The 17,013-nt window shown below is 42.0% G+C and overlaps 1 protein-coding gene across 2 annotated transcripts; it reads left to right on the top strand.

The window, feature by feature from the left end:
• Positions 1-376: 376 nt before the first annotated feature.
• Positions 377-16,079, top strand: LOC100764148 (histone-lysine N-methyltransferase SETMAR). Of its 2 annotated transcripts, none has more exons than XM_035448795.1 (2): positions 377-527; positions 13,068-16,079. In XM_035448795.1, exons 1-2 carry the CDS (start codon positions 420-422, stop codon positions 13,854-13,856), a joined length of 897 nt encoding a protein of 298 aa, XP_035304686.1. In that variant the 5' UTR covers positions 377-419; the 3' UTR covers positions 13,857-16,079. The 2 variants fall into 2 exon arrangements, with proteins under 2 accessions (XP_035304686.1, XP_027284811.1); XM_027429010.2 differs by having other exon boundaries at positions 377-575.
• The last annotated feature ends 934 nt before the right edge of the window (positions 16,080-17,013 follow it).

The following is a 17,013-nucleotide window of genomic DNA, read 5'->3' as shown; positions in this document are numbered from 1 at the left end:
CTGGGCGAGAAGAAAGTAAGCTTACAAGGAGAGGACCCTAACACAAATTCTGTCACCAGTCATCCAACTTCTCTAGCGGTTCTACATCAGTAGATATTCTGGTGTCTATTTTCTTCCTCAGCTTAGAAGGAGCATCTCCAAACATCTACTAAACCCTCAAAAAGTTGACCATGCTTCGCAAGGTTCCCCAGAAAAACTAAAACATTTCACGTTCTCTGCCCTGTTTGAATCTGTCTCAAAACAGTGGGATCCAGACCAAAGCACCCTTCAATGCCTAGGGAGCAATCGCATCTCACCTGTTGCTTGTGAGGAACGAAAACTACAACTCCCATGAGAAAGTGGGGCCGCGGAATCCACAACTCCCAGCATCCTCTCAGAGGCCCTAGCCGATCAGGCTAGTAGGCAGAGCGGGACTGTAAATGTCTGCGGAAGCTGTCGAGAAGCGTTCCTTTGGGATAGCCGCAGCTGAGGAGCAGTCCGCGGCTCTGATAGAGCAAGATGTAGCCTGCGGCCTGGAGAACATTCCCGTGAGAGTATGGCCTCTGGGGGCGGGGCCCAGACCTCAGCCTTTCCAGGTAGAGGCGGGACTAGGGAGGCGGGGCCAGTGCATTTTTCTTGTGGGGGTGGAGCTAGAGCGGCTCCTATTTCCCTCCCAGAGGCGGGGCCAGTGCGTTTTTTTTTTTTCTTGTGGGGTGGAGCTAGAGCGGCTCCTATTCCCCTGGAGGCGGGGCCAGTGCTTTTTTTTTTTTTTCTTGTGGGGTGGAGCTAGAGCGGCTCCTATTCCCCTGGAGGCGGGGCCAGTGCTTTTTTTCTGTGGGGGTGGAGCTAGAACAGCTTTTATTTCCTCCCTCCCCCGAGGCGGGGTCCGCGCTCTTCATCCAGGGGCTGGGCTCGAGAGTCCATGGCCCTGCAGGGGTTGACTAGAGGGCTGCTTTTAGTTACCCCAGTCGGGGCCTGAGCCCTTCCAGGTAGGGGCGGAGACAGAGGCCTACCCCCCACCTCCAGGGGAGGAACTAGAGAGCTGCTCTGAGCGACAGTAGGCGAGGCCCTCGCTCTCTGTGTAAGGGCGGGGCTAAAGGGCGGCTCACAACCTCGGGGGCGGCGCTGAGTTCTTCCATGTGGGGCTGGCTTTCAGGGCTGCACACAACCCAAGGGGGCGCTAGGGCACCTTTCCTAAGAGCCGAGAAAGGTAGACGCATAGCTCCCCCACGTGGTAATAGTTGTCAAACTGGCCGTAGCCACAGGCGTCTTTTTCTTTTCTCTAATATTTTTGTTTTTTAAATATTAACAGCATACAGGGTATTTGGTTTTATTACGGCGTTTAAAAATGTGCATTAGCAAAGGTTAATTATGCATAATAGTGAGTTTCATGATGCCATTTTCACACCAGCACATAGTGTGTTTTGATCATATACACGACCACCACTCCTTTCCTCTTTTGTCCCTTTCCCACTCCTAGTAATCCTTCATCTTCCTGGCTAGTGCCCCCTTCAACTTTGTGTGTGTGTGTGTGTGTGTGTGTGTGTGTGTGTGTGTGAGAGAGAGAGAGAGAGAGAGAGAGAGAGAGAGAGAGAGAGAGAGAGAGAAGACTCCTCACAGATCCTTGCCCACCTCCCCCCATGTCTACCCATTTTCATGTTCTTTCTCTTGGGAAAAAAAAAAAAAGCCATTGGCCTGAAGGGAAGGTTCTTAAATGAACAGAATTTAATATTTTTCTATGAACTTGTAAGACCTGAACAAGGATTTTACCTTATTCTTCTTGTGAAATGGCAGCTCCCTATAGTGTGTGTGGTAGAGGGGTGACTTTTCAGAAAGAACACTTTCTCTGGTCTTGTACTCAGAACTTATTGAGGTATCAGAGCAAATCAGTGTCTGGTCTCAACTGTCTCTCATGTAAGAATGGTCTGGTTATGAATCTCAGCTCTTACAGTCAAACTTAGCTGAGGTCTCCTTCATGCTGAGAGGTCTTGGGCAAATGTAAGTTAACTTCTGAAAAGCCTTGGAAGGCTTCTGTGTTGAGTTTAAGTAATAGTACCTCACTATACAGCTGCTTTGGGGGTTACTGTTTCTAGTTCTCTGTGAGAACTCAATAAATGTCCACCACTGTTACTGCCTCAAAGCCCTTGCTCTAACCTTCAACCCCTCCAACTGTGGTCTAAAAGTTGCCTGAGAAATTGGGAATACCCGAAGATTCTGGTGAAAGAACTTTGCCTTGGATGTTGGACTTAGATGATGGTTTAGTCATCCAAGCTACTCCACAAAGCCTGAGGTTTTGTTTTCAAAGTGAAAATAATTTAAAATAGTATACCTTTTTCCCCATCTATTATCAATACAAATTGGACCTGTCTCTTCCTTCCTTCTAGGGTTTCTGTGAGCGGCAAATGGGGCAATAACTTCCATAGCAGATTTCAAAAGGCAAAACAAGATTTTAATTTGAGAAATAGTAACTGTTCTAACAAATTATAATTTGTGGCCAATAATAAATGTCTGCATTTGCATTGACGGTTTATTGTTAATAACACAAGTAACAACAAGATAACACTATATGTGCCAATGAGCCCTTAATGTTTGTTCAGGATCAAACATTACAGAATGTCTGGTAAGAGCACCTATATGTTTTTCTTTATTCATCAAACCATTGAGTGCCTGTAATATGCCAGGCTCTGTAATATCTCAGGTCTAAAAGATGACTTCATTTGGTTGAAGAAGACAACATTTGGTTGCTTTTTATTTTAACTTAGAAGTATCTAACATGAAAGAAAAATGCTCCATTGCTCTATTCTTTTTTTGTTTGTTTTTTTCTTGGGTTTTTTGTTGTTGTTGTTTTGGGGTTTTTTTGTTGTTGTTTTTTGTTTTTTGATTTTTTTTGGTTTTTTTGTTTTGTTTTGTTTTTTTGTTTTTTGTTTGTTTTTTTGGTTTTTCGAGACAGGGTTTCCCTGTGGCTTTGGAGGCTGTCCTGGAACTAGCTCTTGTAGACCAGGCTGGTCTCGAACTCACAGAGATCCGCCTACCTCTTTCTCCTGAGTGCTGGGATTAAAGGCATGCACCACCAATGCCCGGCAAATGCTCCATTCTTAAGTAACTTCAATAAATATTCATTAAGAACTAAACGTATACCAAGTGGTGAGTTGGTATGCAGAGAGTAGAAGAACATACTCCTTACCTTCGAAGCACTAACAGTAGAATGATCCTGCAATTGATTTTAACAGTGTGTGCCACTGAATGAAGTGTGTGTGTGTGTGTGTGTGTGTGTGTGTGTGTGTGTGTGTGTGTGTGTGTCCTTGTGTGTCTGTGTGTATTGTGAGCTCTGCAAGTAAGTTTCCAGTCTTGAATTATATTTCTCTTTGCCTTCTTCTCTAATAACAATCTGTAAAACAGTTGGAATAATGTAATTCTTTATTAGCCTACTTTATTTTATATTCAAACGTAACTAAGAATAACTTAATTAGCAAGGGCAGCTGCCTGTAATCTCACTACTCTAGAGGGAAAAGCAAGAGAACCATGTAGTGATATTTATGATTTATTGAAGCTTGACTGAGGATTCAGAAAAGCAAAGTCAGCCTCAAGCTATGGAGATCAGGCAGTGGTGATACACACCTTTAATCCCAGCAGCCAGAAGCTAGGAGTTGATGGTACACACCTTTAATCCTAGGACTCAGGATTAAGAGGTAGACAACTGTGTAAATCCAAGGCCACCCAGATCTACACAAGAGTGAGTCAGTCTCTAAGAGAATTGTAGCTCACACCTTGAATCCCAGCACTAGAGTGGTATAAAAGACAGGAGCAAGTAGTCAGTAGGAGGCATTCATTCTCCAGCCACACAGAGGAGAGATTACAGTCTGAGGCTTAGTGAGAATTCATGGAGACAGGATCAGCCCATTCAGCCTGAGGCAGAGGTAAGAAGCTAGTGGCTGGCTGCTTTGCTTTTCTGATATTCAGCTTAAAGTTTGAATCCAAATATCAGTCTCTGGGTCTTTTATTTATTCCTGTTACAGAACCATACATGTAAGGGCCTTCCTAGGCTATATAGCAAGACCCTGTCTCCAAAAAATGTTGCTAGGAATGTAGCTCAGTGGCAGAGTGCTTTGTGCTCAAGTTCCTGGGTTTGATTCTCTGAAACATCAAAAGTTAAAAAGGTTTTATATAAGTATCTTCCTTAGAACCCTCACAGTCATTACTGTCCATAAACTCAAGGGATTTTGATGTACTAATCATAGTTTTCAAATTCAAATAAGTACCTGTCTATTTTTAAAAGGAAGAGGGAGGAGAGCAGAAGTCATCTGATTGATCCTTAGACCAACCACTGAAGGCATACATGAAAGTCAAGAGAAAGAAACCATTGTAAAAAGACATTCCTGGTGTTGCAAAATGAGATACTGAACAAAGTAGAACTCAGCCAGGTAATCAGGCAATTTTACTGTTGCAGAAGGATGCACAATGTCCCACATCAGCTGTGCAAGCACATGGTGGGGGGGGGGGTCACTTAACCTATGTCTCACGCCATTGGTGACAGCCCAACCTCACAATCTGACATGATTGGCTACATAATAATGGGTGGGCAGGGGAAGTTTGCAATAGAGAGTTGAGTTTCAAGAAAGTCTACCATCCAGAGTACAGTAAATAGGCAAATTCACAAGAGTTTCACAAGATGGAGGAGTTTATAGAATATAGGTCTATTGGGAGGCATAAAACAAGCCTCACGGTTGCTCAGGCTGTCAGTGGTACTAGTGGTGTAGGATGTTCGTGTTATGGATCCTAGGGACACAGGGTAGAATTCTTCCTGTGCTATGGAAATTCTCTTCCACTGACCTCCACTCCATCTCACCTTCAGCTGTTTTCTTCCATGTATTCCATATACATAAAAGGAATCTTACAAAAAATCAAAACAGCTTACTTGCTGCAAGCCCTGGCTTCACAGGCCCACACAACCATTAAGGCATGAAAACTCAAGGTAAAAATAACTTTATATCTGCTTTGCTTTGGGGTGCTGTGGAAAGAGAAAAGGGAACATTGAAATGTTCACATTAGAAGCCAGCATATCATAACGACCTCGGGGTTGAAAGCCAAGGAGAAAATAAACTAATTGGTTTTCTCAAGCTAAGTCAGGTTTAATCATTTGTCAGGTCCCTCAGATCAACTTCAAACGTTATTTTTAAGATCTCAATTGCGCCTTGACCAGAATTATCTGGCTCACAGTCTCCTAATAGCTGTTAGAAGCAAAAACAAACTGATGGCGCTGGAGGCCAAGTCCAAGGATTCTTGTAACTGGGTTTCAACACAACCAAAAAAGGAAGGAAGGTTTTCACAGTGCTTCCTTGGGATTCAGGATACTTCCTTAAGGGTCATGCTGTTGTTTAAAATCCTACTACTATACAAACTTGGACTTGAGTTTCTGGGGCTTTGATACAAAATGTTAATCAGAACAGTCCCAATTTGCAATTGAAGCTGTCAGAACAAATGGTGTCTGCTGTATGTCTAGAACTACAGATAAGAGGGACACTTCAGGACACACCCCAGAACTCATGCCTTGCCTTTGGACACATGGGGTTGAAAGATGACACCTACCCATTTAACACAGTTCAACATTCAGGTCAGTTCATGCTAACCTAGTTCAGAGAAGGAAGAAATCATCATGAACAAGAGGAGTCAAGATAGTTTATTTATTTTTTTAACATGCTATATGCTGCTTCTGTTTTGGCTTCCTGGATAATTACTATTTATATTTTTTTCTCAAGTATTTTTGTGGAAAAAAATCTGGAATCTCTATCCAGGATGTACTTTATAGGGAATCATTTCACACTGATCATTTTGCATTTATTTCTAGCTCTTGCATATGAGAGTGCAAGAAGAGTAAAAGTTCCCTTCTTGTCCTTTATGTTTTTCTGCTGATTACAAATCCCAATATATACATAAGACAGTAAGGCAGTGTTTGTTACTAAGTGAAGGCCGGGTCAGCTCTTACTCTCCTCACTCAAAATGAGTAAGTCACCAAGGAGAGGAAAGTATTTCATAGACCAGATTTTTGTTTGGATATGTTTGCAGCCAGGAAAGTTTTTTTTTTCACCACCTACTACAATGCCTGATTAATTTTGCTTAAATTTTTTCTTAAATTTGCATGCCAGTCCCAATTGTAATCATTTACAGATTCTTTCTTAAATTTTTCTTTATAAGTGAAATAGAAAGAATAGATAGTAAAGGGAAAGTAATATTTTTAAAGCAAGTTCCAGGCCCTTAGTAGCATTACCTCCCTAGGAGTTTGTGATAACCACCCCCAATATGAGTATTTTCCCTGTCGTTATTGTTGATCTACAGCTTAGCAAATCATTTGCCAAGAGTCACCATGGTAATGTGATCCTGACTCTGTATGTGTCTCCAAACAGTCCACATTCTGCACTGAGAAGCGCTGGTGGTTTGGCCCTGTGTTCCTGGCCACAATTGTGAGTTTTTCTGCCTGAACTACTGCATAGTTTGTTCCAATATCTTAAACCCAGTTGGAAGCCTCTTTGTTCATTTACATCGCTGACTACATTTTTCTAGTCATTTCCTGTCACCATTCCCAGCTTTTACCCTACTGTGCTAGCCAGAGCTCTCTTGATTGCATGAAACATAAACATCCCTCAAACTGGCTCAAGCCACGGAGGGAAAGAATTGCCTCACATACAAGAAATGTCCAAACGTGGCTACCATAGACCTGTCTGTATCAAGACTCAAATGATGTCTACTAATGTCTCACCACTACACTTCCTGTTTGTAGAGTAAAAGGTTCAAGCCCACTTCTGGGTTTGAAAGCCCACCAAAACCTACCAGTTCCTGAGCTTGAAATCCCACCAATCCCTGAGCTCAAAATCCCATCAATCCCCATACTGAAAAACTCTCCCTCTAAGAAGCACTATGTAAAACTTTGTTCCTGCTCAGTTCCTTGTTGCTTCTTGCCCACACAGAGGCAATCACCCTCTTGTGTCTCTCCCAACAAATCTCTTGTATGAGGTTTGTTGTGCATTGTGACTTTGCTAGGCTCCTGACTGCCATGATACTTTTCCTTTCAGAGCTATAAAGCTTGTAGAGTGGAAACCTCTCCCTTCAAAGCTGTGTCATGCACATTGGGGAAACCATTCCCGTCAGAGCTGGAACACACTGTTCACACTTCTGCTTCCCTTTCCAGTACTTGGCTAGACAGGAGGTTTTGTCTCATTGGTAAACTTGATATTGAGTATTATGTGGAGGGGTCCTACTTCCTTCTTTATATCGGTAACCAAGGTATGTTCTGGCTTAGGTGATATGCTTGGCTACAAACTAAATACTTCCCGATACTCTTTAGTTGTTGTTGTTCTTGGTTGTGTTTCTCTTTTTGAGGTGGGGGTCTCATAGCCTAGGATGATCAGGAACTGTCTGAGGCCAAATTCAAGGATCTTGAACTTCTGTCCCCCTTGCTTCCATCTGTGGCATGCTGGGCGCAACAAGCCTGTGTGCCTCCACTGTGGATTATGTGGTACTGAGGATGTAACCCAGGGCATCCTGCATGCTGAACTAGTACTCCACCAACTGAGCTGTACCCCCAATCCCAAACCAAACACTTGAAAAGAATAGTGATGTTTTGTTTAGCCAGGTCAGCTTCTGGAATGATCTGGAACCCTTATCCAAACCTCTGCATCAAAGGTAGAGAGACTTCTGGGAGGAGCTAGGGGAATAGCATAGCTGCTGTTCTGCCCTTGGTGTCCTGTAGGTACAAGAAGCCTTCAGGTATAAGTAACCTTGTGGATTAATTTGGTCCAAAGGTTTGTAATAGGAAATAGGGTGCAGACAGACTGAAAAGTGTTAACAAACTGGATCCATTTCAGTTAAGATCAAGTGGTTCCTCCCAGTTTGCAACACACATCCCAGCATCAAAGTTTAACAGTTTGCTGAACATACACATTGGAATAGAATGCCTAATGATTGATGACCTCAAATTATCTCTGAAAAGACTGATAATCACATCATAATATATTAAACATGGTTTTTAAAAGGTTTGGAGGTGTTGCTCTTTGTTGGGGGTTTTGCTTTTGGTTTGGTAATATGGAGCCTCCAATCTAGTGCCTTTTACATGATATGTAAATGCTACCATTGAACTATTATCTCCCTACCTCAAAAGATTATTCTTCACTATAGTTATGTTTTAAATCAGTTAAATACTTTTCTTCTATAGTATTTTTCTAACCATTTATGGAGGAGAAACATGAAGAAAGATGAAGTTAAAATGATTTATAATCATCACTGGTATCAGGGTCAATGATTCCATACATATTTTTTTTATTCTGGCCTGGTAAAATGGCTCAATGGGTAGAGACACTTCCTGCCAAACTGGAAATTTGCCTTGAAGTCTGTATTGTCTGTACAAAGATATCTGAAGCTCATTTGGAATTTGCTGCCATTGTAACCCAAGTGTGAAGGAGCTCAAATTGCCAGACTGTATAACTATGGAATTTTTATGTGTTTATATGTAAAAATATATTCATCTATCTATCTATCTATCTATCTATCTATCTATCTATCTATCTATCTATCTCTATGTCTGTCTCTGTATCTCTGTCTCTGGAAGAACAGCAGTGCTCTTAACCTCTTAGCCATCTCTCCATCCCCCTGTATCTCTTTCTCAATGTTTTGGATCAAATCCAGAACATCCCTTGCACATGATAGGAAAATATATAAAAGAATATTTCATAGTAAATTATGAACTGGGCCAGTACCTCAGCAGTAGAGCACTTACCTATCATGTGTGAGGCCCTATGTGAAATCTTCAGCACAGCAAAAATAAGTAAAATAGAATAAAGTAGTCTCAATTTTTTTATTTTTAAGTAGAAAATATCAAATGGAACTAATTTTTAGAATGGGAAATACTTTCCTGGTTAGAAAACTGCAGTAAGTCAGACTTATTTTAAAAGGAGTCATCTGTGCTGGAAAAAGAATCATTTTATAGTTCAGTGACTTAGTACTGTACTTTAAAAGGATATGCTCCTTGAGGAACAAATCAGTTTTAAAAATACTCTTCATGAAAAGTTTCACAAGGAGATCACAAAATCTTCATTTTACAGCTACTTCTTGAAACGCCTCAATAACCATTTACATTTCAACGTTGAATCATTAAAAAGCCAAAAGTGGCTTCTGGATAAGACAGCACTCACTGCATTTGATGGACAGGGGCATCTTTTTTTGAGAGTTCCTTCATCCCTGGAGGACATCCCTACACAGCTAAAGTGGTAAGACACAATGCAAGCAGAAGCTTTTTAACTCCCCACCCCCAAATCACTGTCGAAGCAGAAGGCTGGCCTGTCCCCCACCCCAGACTCCCACTCTTCACCTTCTTAATCTTTCAACAGGAATGCCAATCCTCCTCCAGTTCTGTGCTTTTTAAAGTATAGGCTTCTGCACTTAACCACACAGCTCCAACGAGCCTCCCCAGGGAGTGTCACTACATGCTGTTCAATGTCTTTCTAAAGATGGGCCCAAGAGACACCCTGTTAACAGCGGACCAAGATGGGCAATTCCAGCATCCCTCCAGTTTCTGAATAATCCTTACCCCCACATGAAAAGCCATGCATTTGGTGCCACCTTACAGAACCACTCTTACCAAACTCCGTTGACACAGTGACATGCCACTTTACTAAGGGTCAGAATAAAAACAGCTCCCAGGAACTGCCTCCTACAAAAGAATGGTGTGGAAGAACACGCTGATGAAATTTCTTTCTTGTATTTGTACTGGAAAAGTCAATATTGCTTCTGATATAGTGAGATTGTTCCTTACAGACAGTGCAAGACTTGTGCCTAATCATACACCCTCTTTGAACTGACTGATTCTGGGTGAAGCCAATTGTTCAGTCTGTTTCTGCTTCACTCCTTATATGTCTAAGCTCACTGGACAGGTTTCTTTCACCCTGGGTTAGTCGGCTTTCTGCTATTGTCACAAAACACTTGAGATAATCATCTTAAAAAGTTGTTGGGCATGGTAATCAAAGCACTTTAGAGGCTGAGACAGAAGGATTACCAGAAGTTTCAAGACAGCCAGACACTATCTTACCCCCACTCTCACCCCATACACTCTACATACAAGGGAATGGTTTCTTGGGGATCAAACTTTGTAGGTTCCAGTCTAGCATTGACTGTCCCTGTCTCTTGTCCTTTTGGAAGTATGTAGTACAGGAAATTGTTCATGGTAGCTGAGAAGCAGAATAAACACAGGAAAATACTGGATCCCAATATTCTCTATGAGGGCTGTGCCCAATAAACAGCCTCTCTCCTACTAGGCTCCACCTCTTAAATGTCACACCATCTCCCAGTAGAACCTCAGACTAAGGAATGAGCCTTGAACACGTAGGCCTTTGGGTATTTACCCAAGCCACTGCACACCCCACGCTTGCCTTTTATTCGTTACCACACCTTTAAAAAACAATCTTATTAAGTCCTTTTGGGAAAGAGGGGGCTATAAATACAGTTCCATGTAAGCAACATTTTTTTGTACATAAAATTTGTTAGGTTCTTAAGAGGATGTGTGGTGTGTGTGTGTGTGTGTGTGTGTGTGTGTGTGTGTGTGTGTGTACACGTGTGTGTATGTGTATGCACCTGTGTGCGTGCCATATGTATAGTGCCTATAGAACCCAGAGGTTGACACTGTAAGTCATCCTCACTTGCTCTCCACTGTTTCTTTGAGGCAGGGTCTCTTACTGAACCTGGAGCTCACTGATCAGCTAGACAGGCTGGCCAGTGAGTCCTGGGTATCTTGCAGTCTCCACATCTGCAGGGCTAGCCTGGCGGGTGCATGCTGCCATATCAGACTCTTCTGTGTCTCCTGGGGGATTAGAGTCAGATAGTTGTGCTTGTATGGCAAGCAGTCTACGAACTGAGCCATGTCCCCAGTCCTAAGAGATACTTAAGCTTCAGGGTTTAAAATTGTGCTTCTTAACACCTGTAAGGAAATAATTAAGACAGCAGACTATCCACAAAGATTTTTAGATTTGAAGCTTTCTTTTTCATATTTTATAAACGTAATGTTTTGAAAATGTGGGTACATTTAAAACACCAAGAAATATTTCAGATTATCCCTTTGTCATTTAATAAGAACAGAATTTCTCTACATGTGTCAGATACATCTATAAGTTATATATTGATACCTACTTAACAAATTCCATTTTAGAATTATTTCTGTGATTGATTTGACATTTATGATTTCAACCCCAGAACAAACCCTGGAATAACTCATAATGAATATATGTATGTATATACATTATCCGGTAAAGCTAAAGGGGGAAAAAAAGCTCAGGATAAAATATTGAACTCAATGCAGACATCAAATTTAGTAGCTTTTGGTCCAAGTGCTTGAGAATAAACAACTGAGTTCTTGGCCCTAAACAGAACATCTTTATCAGTCCTCCCACTCCTGCCAAAGCTCAGGGAACATCACAGAAGAGGAGGCAGGGAAGATGTAAGAGCTGGAGGGTGGGGAGGAGTGGAGCTGGAGGGTGGGGAGGAGTGGAGCTGGAGGGTGGGGAGGAGTGGAGCTGGAGGGTGGGGAGGAGTAGAGCTGGAGGGTGGGGAGGAGTAGAGCTGGAGGATGGGGAGGAGTGGAGCTGGAGGGTGGGGAGGAGTGGAGCTGGAGGGTGGGGAGGAGTGGAGCTGGAGGGTGGGGAGGAGTGCTGTGAAATGCCATGTTCTGGACCTGATGTGGCTGGTGCCCTCACAAATTCACAGAAGCTGTAATTAGCTATGAAAACTTACACAAGATCAGGCCAGCCAAAATTTCAGTCTCGATGAGGAAGTAACTCCTGAGAAACCTCCCCTAACTTAGGAGCTGTTGGCAGGTGACAGCGGCTGACAGGAGGAGAACCATTCTGTGGGGTGAGACTACTGACAGGTTACCCACATTCCAGGAGATGGCCCTACATCCATGCACACATGAACAGCACTGAATGGGCTATTAAAAAAGAAGACATGAAGCTGAGAGGCAGCTATGGAGGGGTGCGTTATGATCACAGTTGATCATACGCATACACATACATAATTCTCAAAGAATAAACAATAGTGTTTCAGTTCCTGAGATCCAAAACTATTTAAGGAAACAAAACGAGTTTCAAAGATTTCAATTCCTGATTATAGAAAAAAATTATATTGTTATTTTTATTCTTGGAAGACCACAAAACTTTAAAGTGTTGGAAGTTAGATTTTTGAACTGGAGATGAAAGACCCCAGACCCTGAAGGGCCACAGGATCCTGAGAAGCCCCCAAGACTCAGAAACCAAACCAAGAGCTGCAAAAGGAAGAGAGAGTTTATTGAATGAATGCTCATCCGGGGGTCAGCAATACCGGGAAAGCTGCACACCCTAGCAAGGGTTATAGGCTCCTTTTATAGGGAAAAACCACAAATCAGCATACATGCATGGGGTACAAAGTGATTGATTACAAAGTGATTGATTACAAAGTATGATTTCATATTAATGAGGTCACCCAGGTGTGACCTGGTTTTCTACAAAGGAAAAAACCACAGAATGTACTCTGGAGAGTCCTTGATTGTCTGTTGGCCAGTAAGGTGTGACCCAAAGAGGGTTGTCTTGGCGATTGCCCCTGTCTAAACCATAGAATGTTCCCGGGGTTGGGGCCAACTTCCTTGTAATGGGCCAAGGCCTATGGGAAACTTTTCTCTTTGTGAACTAAAATCTTTCAGAGAGAGCTCTCTGTGGGTCAGGGAAGTTGCTGTTTTTGCAAAGCATCTGAGTTTGGTTCCTAGCACACCTGTTGGGCAGCTCATAACCTCCTGTAATGTCAGCTCCAGGGGATCCTATGTCCTCTACTGACATATAACACACACAGACACACATTCACGTAAGTAAAAATCAAAGTAAATCTTTAAAAATTAATTTCATTAAGTAGGAGAAGGATATTCTTGGGTCATGTTTCAATGTGTTGTGTTTTGTGAGTTTGTTTTGTCATATTTTTATATATGCTGGGATTAGGAAATGTCCACACTGAAAGCTGTCCATCTATTACTTTATATGAAATGCATGGATGCCACTCTAACCAGCATTTTTCGTTTTTTGCAGTATACTCCTGACCATGTAGCTGGGCCTGGAGCAGACATAGACCCCACACAAATAACCTTTCCTGGGTGTGCTTGCGTCAAAACTCCATGTCTCCCAGGCACTTGCTCCTGTCTCCGCCATGAGAATAACTATGATGACAATCTGTGCCTCAGGGACATAGGATTGGAAGCAAAGTATGCCAAACCAGTTTTTGAATGCAATGTCCTCTGCCCGTGTGGTGAGCACTGTAGAAACAGGGTGGTTCAGAATGGTCTGCAGTTCCATCTCCAGGTATTCCAAACGGATAAGAAGGGCTGGGGACTACAGACCTTGGAATCTATACCCAAGGGGAGATTCGTCTGTGAGTATGCTGGCGAGATTTTAGGATTCTCTGAAGTACAGAGAAGAATTCACCTACAAACAACACATGACCCAAATTATATCATCGCCGTCAGGGAGCACATTTATAATGGACAGGTCATGGAAACTTTTGTCGACCCTACCTACATAGGAAATATTGGGAGATTCCTGAATCATTCCTGCGAACCAAACCTGTTGATGATTCCCGTCCGAATTGACTCAATGGTGCCTAAACTGGCACTTTTTGCAGCCAAAGATATTTTGCAGGGAGAAGAACTCTCTTATGACTATTCAGGAAGATTCCTTAATCAAATAAGCAGTAACGACAAAGAAAGGATAGACCATGGACGACTAAGAAAGCCTTGTTACTGTGGAGCCCCATCATGCTCCACCTCCCTGCCCTATGACAGTTCACTCTACTGCCCCTTAGAAAAACCACACACCAGTTAAGAACTAGTTGAGACTCCTGTCTGCCAGCCTCTCTGAAGACTGAAACCAGAGAGAATCAAGCATTAAGTCACTCATCTGCATCCTAGTTGCTCTCCCGAAAACGACCTACTCTCAAGGGAAGTGTACCTTGCAGTCAGCAGCTTGCTTATTCCTGTAAGAAAGACTAGGGGTTGCCCAGCCTTCCCTCTGCCAGGCTGCCTAAATTTGACTCAAGAATGAGGCCCAGACTGTAAACATCCAGCTGTACCCTTTCTCCAGAATACTTGCTTTAATAGTTAGATGCAGGTAAATGACTGTGTTCAAACTAGCAGGATACACACAGAAATGATGAATCCTTGGGTATCATCCTTGGGTTTCTTCTTGGAAGCCAGAACCGATACTTGATGGCTGGAGTTAGGAAAGGGTCGTGCAGAGAAAATCAGTAAGATTTCTGGTACTGTAGAAGACACTGCTAGTCCTGACCTGTTGCCCCTGTACTTGTAGGGGAGAAGCCTATAACATTAAGCCACTGTTGCCTTGCATTTGAGAAAACCTTATGATTCAAGAAGACCTCAGCCTTCACAGCTAGTTTTATAATAAAGCTGTTTGGGTTTTTTTTTTTTTTTCTGTCTGTTTGACTCCTGATTTTATTTCTTGTTTGTTTCTAATCATGAATTAAGGAGAAAGGATGTTATCACCTGCTAAAACCTAATAATCACCAACAATAATGAAGTACAACCGTGAGAATAATTGCCATTTATAATCAGGTCAGAAAAGGAAGCCTGTTGTAAAGTTTTGACTACACTCTTGGCTGTGTCCCAGAGCTTATGAAGTTAGGCTTCAAAACCTCAAACAACCTCACTCCTTCATTTATTAATAACATAAAAATAACCATGTCAACATCACAGAAGCAGATGGGAGTTGTATAACTTCATTAAACTTCTAGAGGAACACAGGCCTCTGACTGCCTTTCTTAAAACATGATATTATAAAAACATAGTTAACTACAGTCTAGGGACTAGAACTCATGGATGGAGCTCGTATCTAGCCCTCCCTATGTACAACATAAATAAGTAAGAAGACAGCTGTTTTGAAACTCAGATTAATTCTACATATAGTCTGTGAAAATTAAATATCTTAAAAGGTAATTATTCAATCATGTATATTATTAGTAAAAAGAAATTGATTTCTAGAGTACATATAAACCATACTACAAGGAGGCTTTGTGCTTTTAAAAGATTTATATTCTTTACAACATCCCATTGTAGTGAAAAAAATCTAAGTATTTAGTTGTCCATCAGAAACAAGGGAACTGTATGTGAATTATCTCAGTAAACATGACTATATCGGAGTTCTTGTTCTCATAACATCAGAAATTACTCCCTGGGTACAAGACAGTAGTTTATACATAAAATGTCCCAAGTTACAAAGGTATGATGTCAAAATTTTCCTCCCATGAATTATTTCTCCCTACCAACTTTTCTGTTACTTTGATTTCTCTGAAATCTCTGACTTAATTTGTGAAAATCAGCTTGTATCATTCACTCCAAAATGGCTGTTTTCCTTATACTGTTGCTAAAGAACCCAAGCTACATGAGAAGCAAGAAGGAAATCCCTGGGAGAAAATGTCTGGCTCACTGGTTGAGATGCTCTTTGGTGTTTTTCATCCACCCTCTATTGAACATCTCCATCTTGATTCAGGAATAGTCACAGAGGACAGTCTGCTTGGAGATACCTTAGCCCCCACCACCTTGGTACTTCAGCCATAGAGAAAACGGAATACAAAGAGACACTGGAGGGTGTGTGTGTGTGTGTCTTTGTCGTAGTTACTTTTCTGTTGCTGTGATAAAACACTGTGACTGAGGCAACAAATAAAAGAAAGTGTTTAATTGGGCTTATGGTTCCAATTAGAGTCCATGATGGCAAAGGCATGCCAGCCAGAAGAGCTGAGAGCTCTCATCTTGATCCATAAGTACAGACAGAACTAACTGGGAATGGTGCAAGTCTTTGAAACCTCAAAGCCCACCCCCAATGACACACTTCCTCCAACAAGGACACACCTCCTAATCTTTCCCTAACAGTTCCACCAACAGTGAGCCAAGTATTCAAATGTATGAACCCATGAGAGTCATTCTCACTTAAACCAACCATCACATCCTTGTGCACTTTCTTATTCTTAAATAAAACAAAGTCCTGAAAAATCATATTCTTAAGATTAAATTTGAAGTCTTTCTTAATCACCAAGTTAACTGTGTTTCCTTTGTTTTCTTAACATTACCATGGGGGCTGCAAAGATATCTCGGTGATTAAAGCACTGGCTGCTCTTGGAGAGGACCTAGGTCTACTTCCCAGTTCACACATAGCCGCTCACAACTGTCTGGTACTCCAGTTGCAGGGGATTTGATGCCTCTTCTGGCCTCCCTGGGCACATGATAACCTCAGGTATGTGTGTGGTCACATACATACATTGTAAGCAAAACATGTGATACACAAAAAGTAAATTATTTTTCAAAAAAAAATGCTGATGCTTCTACCTTTCAGAGAACACATTTTGAAGCATACTTCTGGTTGACTACTATGCTAAAAAATAATGTATTTCTCACTATGCCTCACATGCTATAATCAAGATGGCTCTTCCCTTCTGTGATCTTCCTAAGTCCCGTCACCCCACTCTAGCCATGAGAAAGAAAGTAATATAAATGCAATAAAAGCAGCAGTCTATAAAAGTTTTGACATAACTCCTCAAAAAACGTCAAGGTCATCAAAGACAAAGAATGTCAGAATGGGAGAAATGGCTCGGTAATTAAAAGCACTGGCTGCTCTTCCAAAGGACCTGGGTTCAAGCCCAGCATCCACATGGTATCTCACCATCGCCTGAACTCCAGTTCCAGAGTATCCAGTGCCCTTTTCTGGCCTCCATGGACAACATACAAATGTGGTACACTTACATACCTGCAGAAAAAATACCCAAAATTACAAAAAAATAATATGTAAGTCAGAAACAGCCACAGCCAAGAGAAGCCAAAAGAGGTGACATGTGGTGTCATGGAGTAGATGCTGACAGGTAAAACTGCAGCACCAACTACAGACTTCACTTAGGAATGACATGTGGCCTGGCAGTGGAGGCACATGCCTTTAATCCCAGCACTCAGGAGGCAGGCAGATCGCTATGAGTTCA

The sequence above is a fragment of the Cricetulus griseus genome, chromosome 8 (genome assembly GCF_003668045.3).
Source record: "Cricetulus griseus strain 17A/GY chromosome 8, alternate assembly CriGri-PICRH-1.0, whole genome shotgun sequence".
Lineage (NCBI taxonomy): Eukaryota > Metazoa > Chordata > Mammalia > Rodentia > Cricetidae > Cricetulus > Cricetulus griseus.
This window is presented reverse-complemented; position numbering and strand designations above follow the sequence as displayed.

What these genes read in the sequence shown, in the direction of transcription:
- LOC100764148 (XM_027429010.2), top strand. Translation starts at nt 420, where the DNA reads ATGTCTGCGGAAGCTGTCGAGAAGCGTTCCTTTGGGATAGCCGCAGCT. An exon ending in CCAGACCTCAGCCTTTCCAG is followed by an intron (nt 576 to 13,067) that starts GTAGAGGCGGGA and finishes CGTTTTTTGCAG; the next exon opens with TATACTCCTGACCATGTAGC.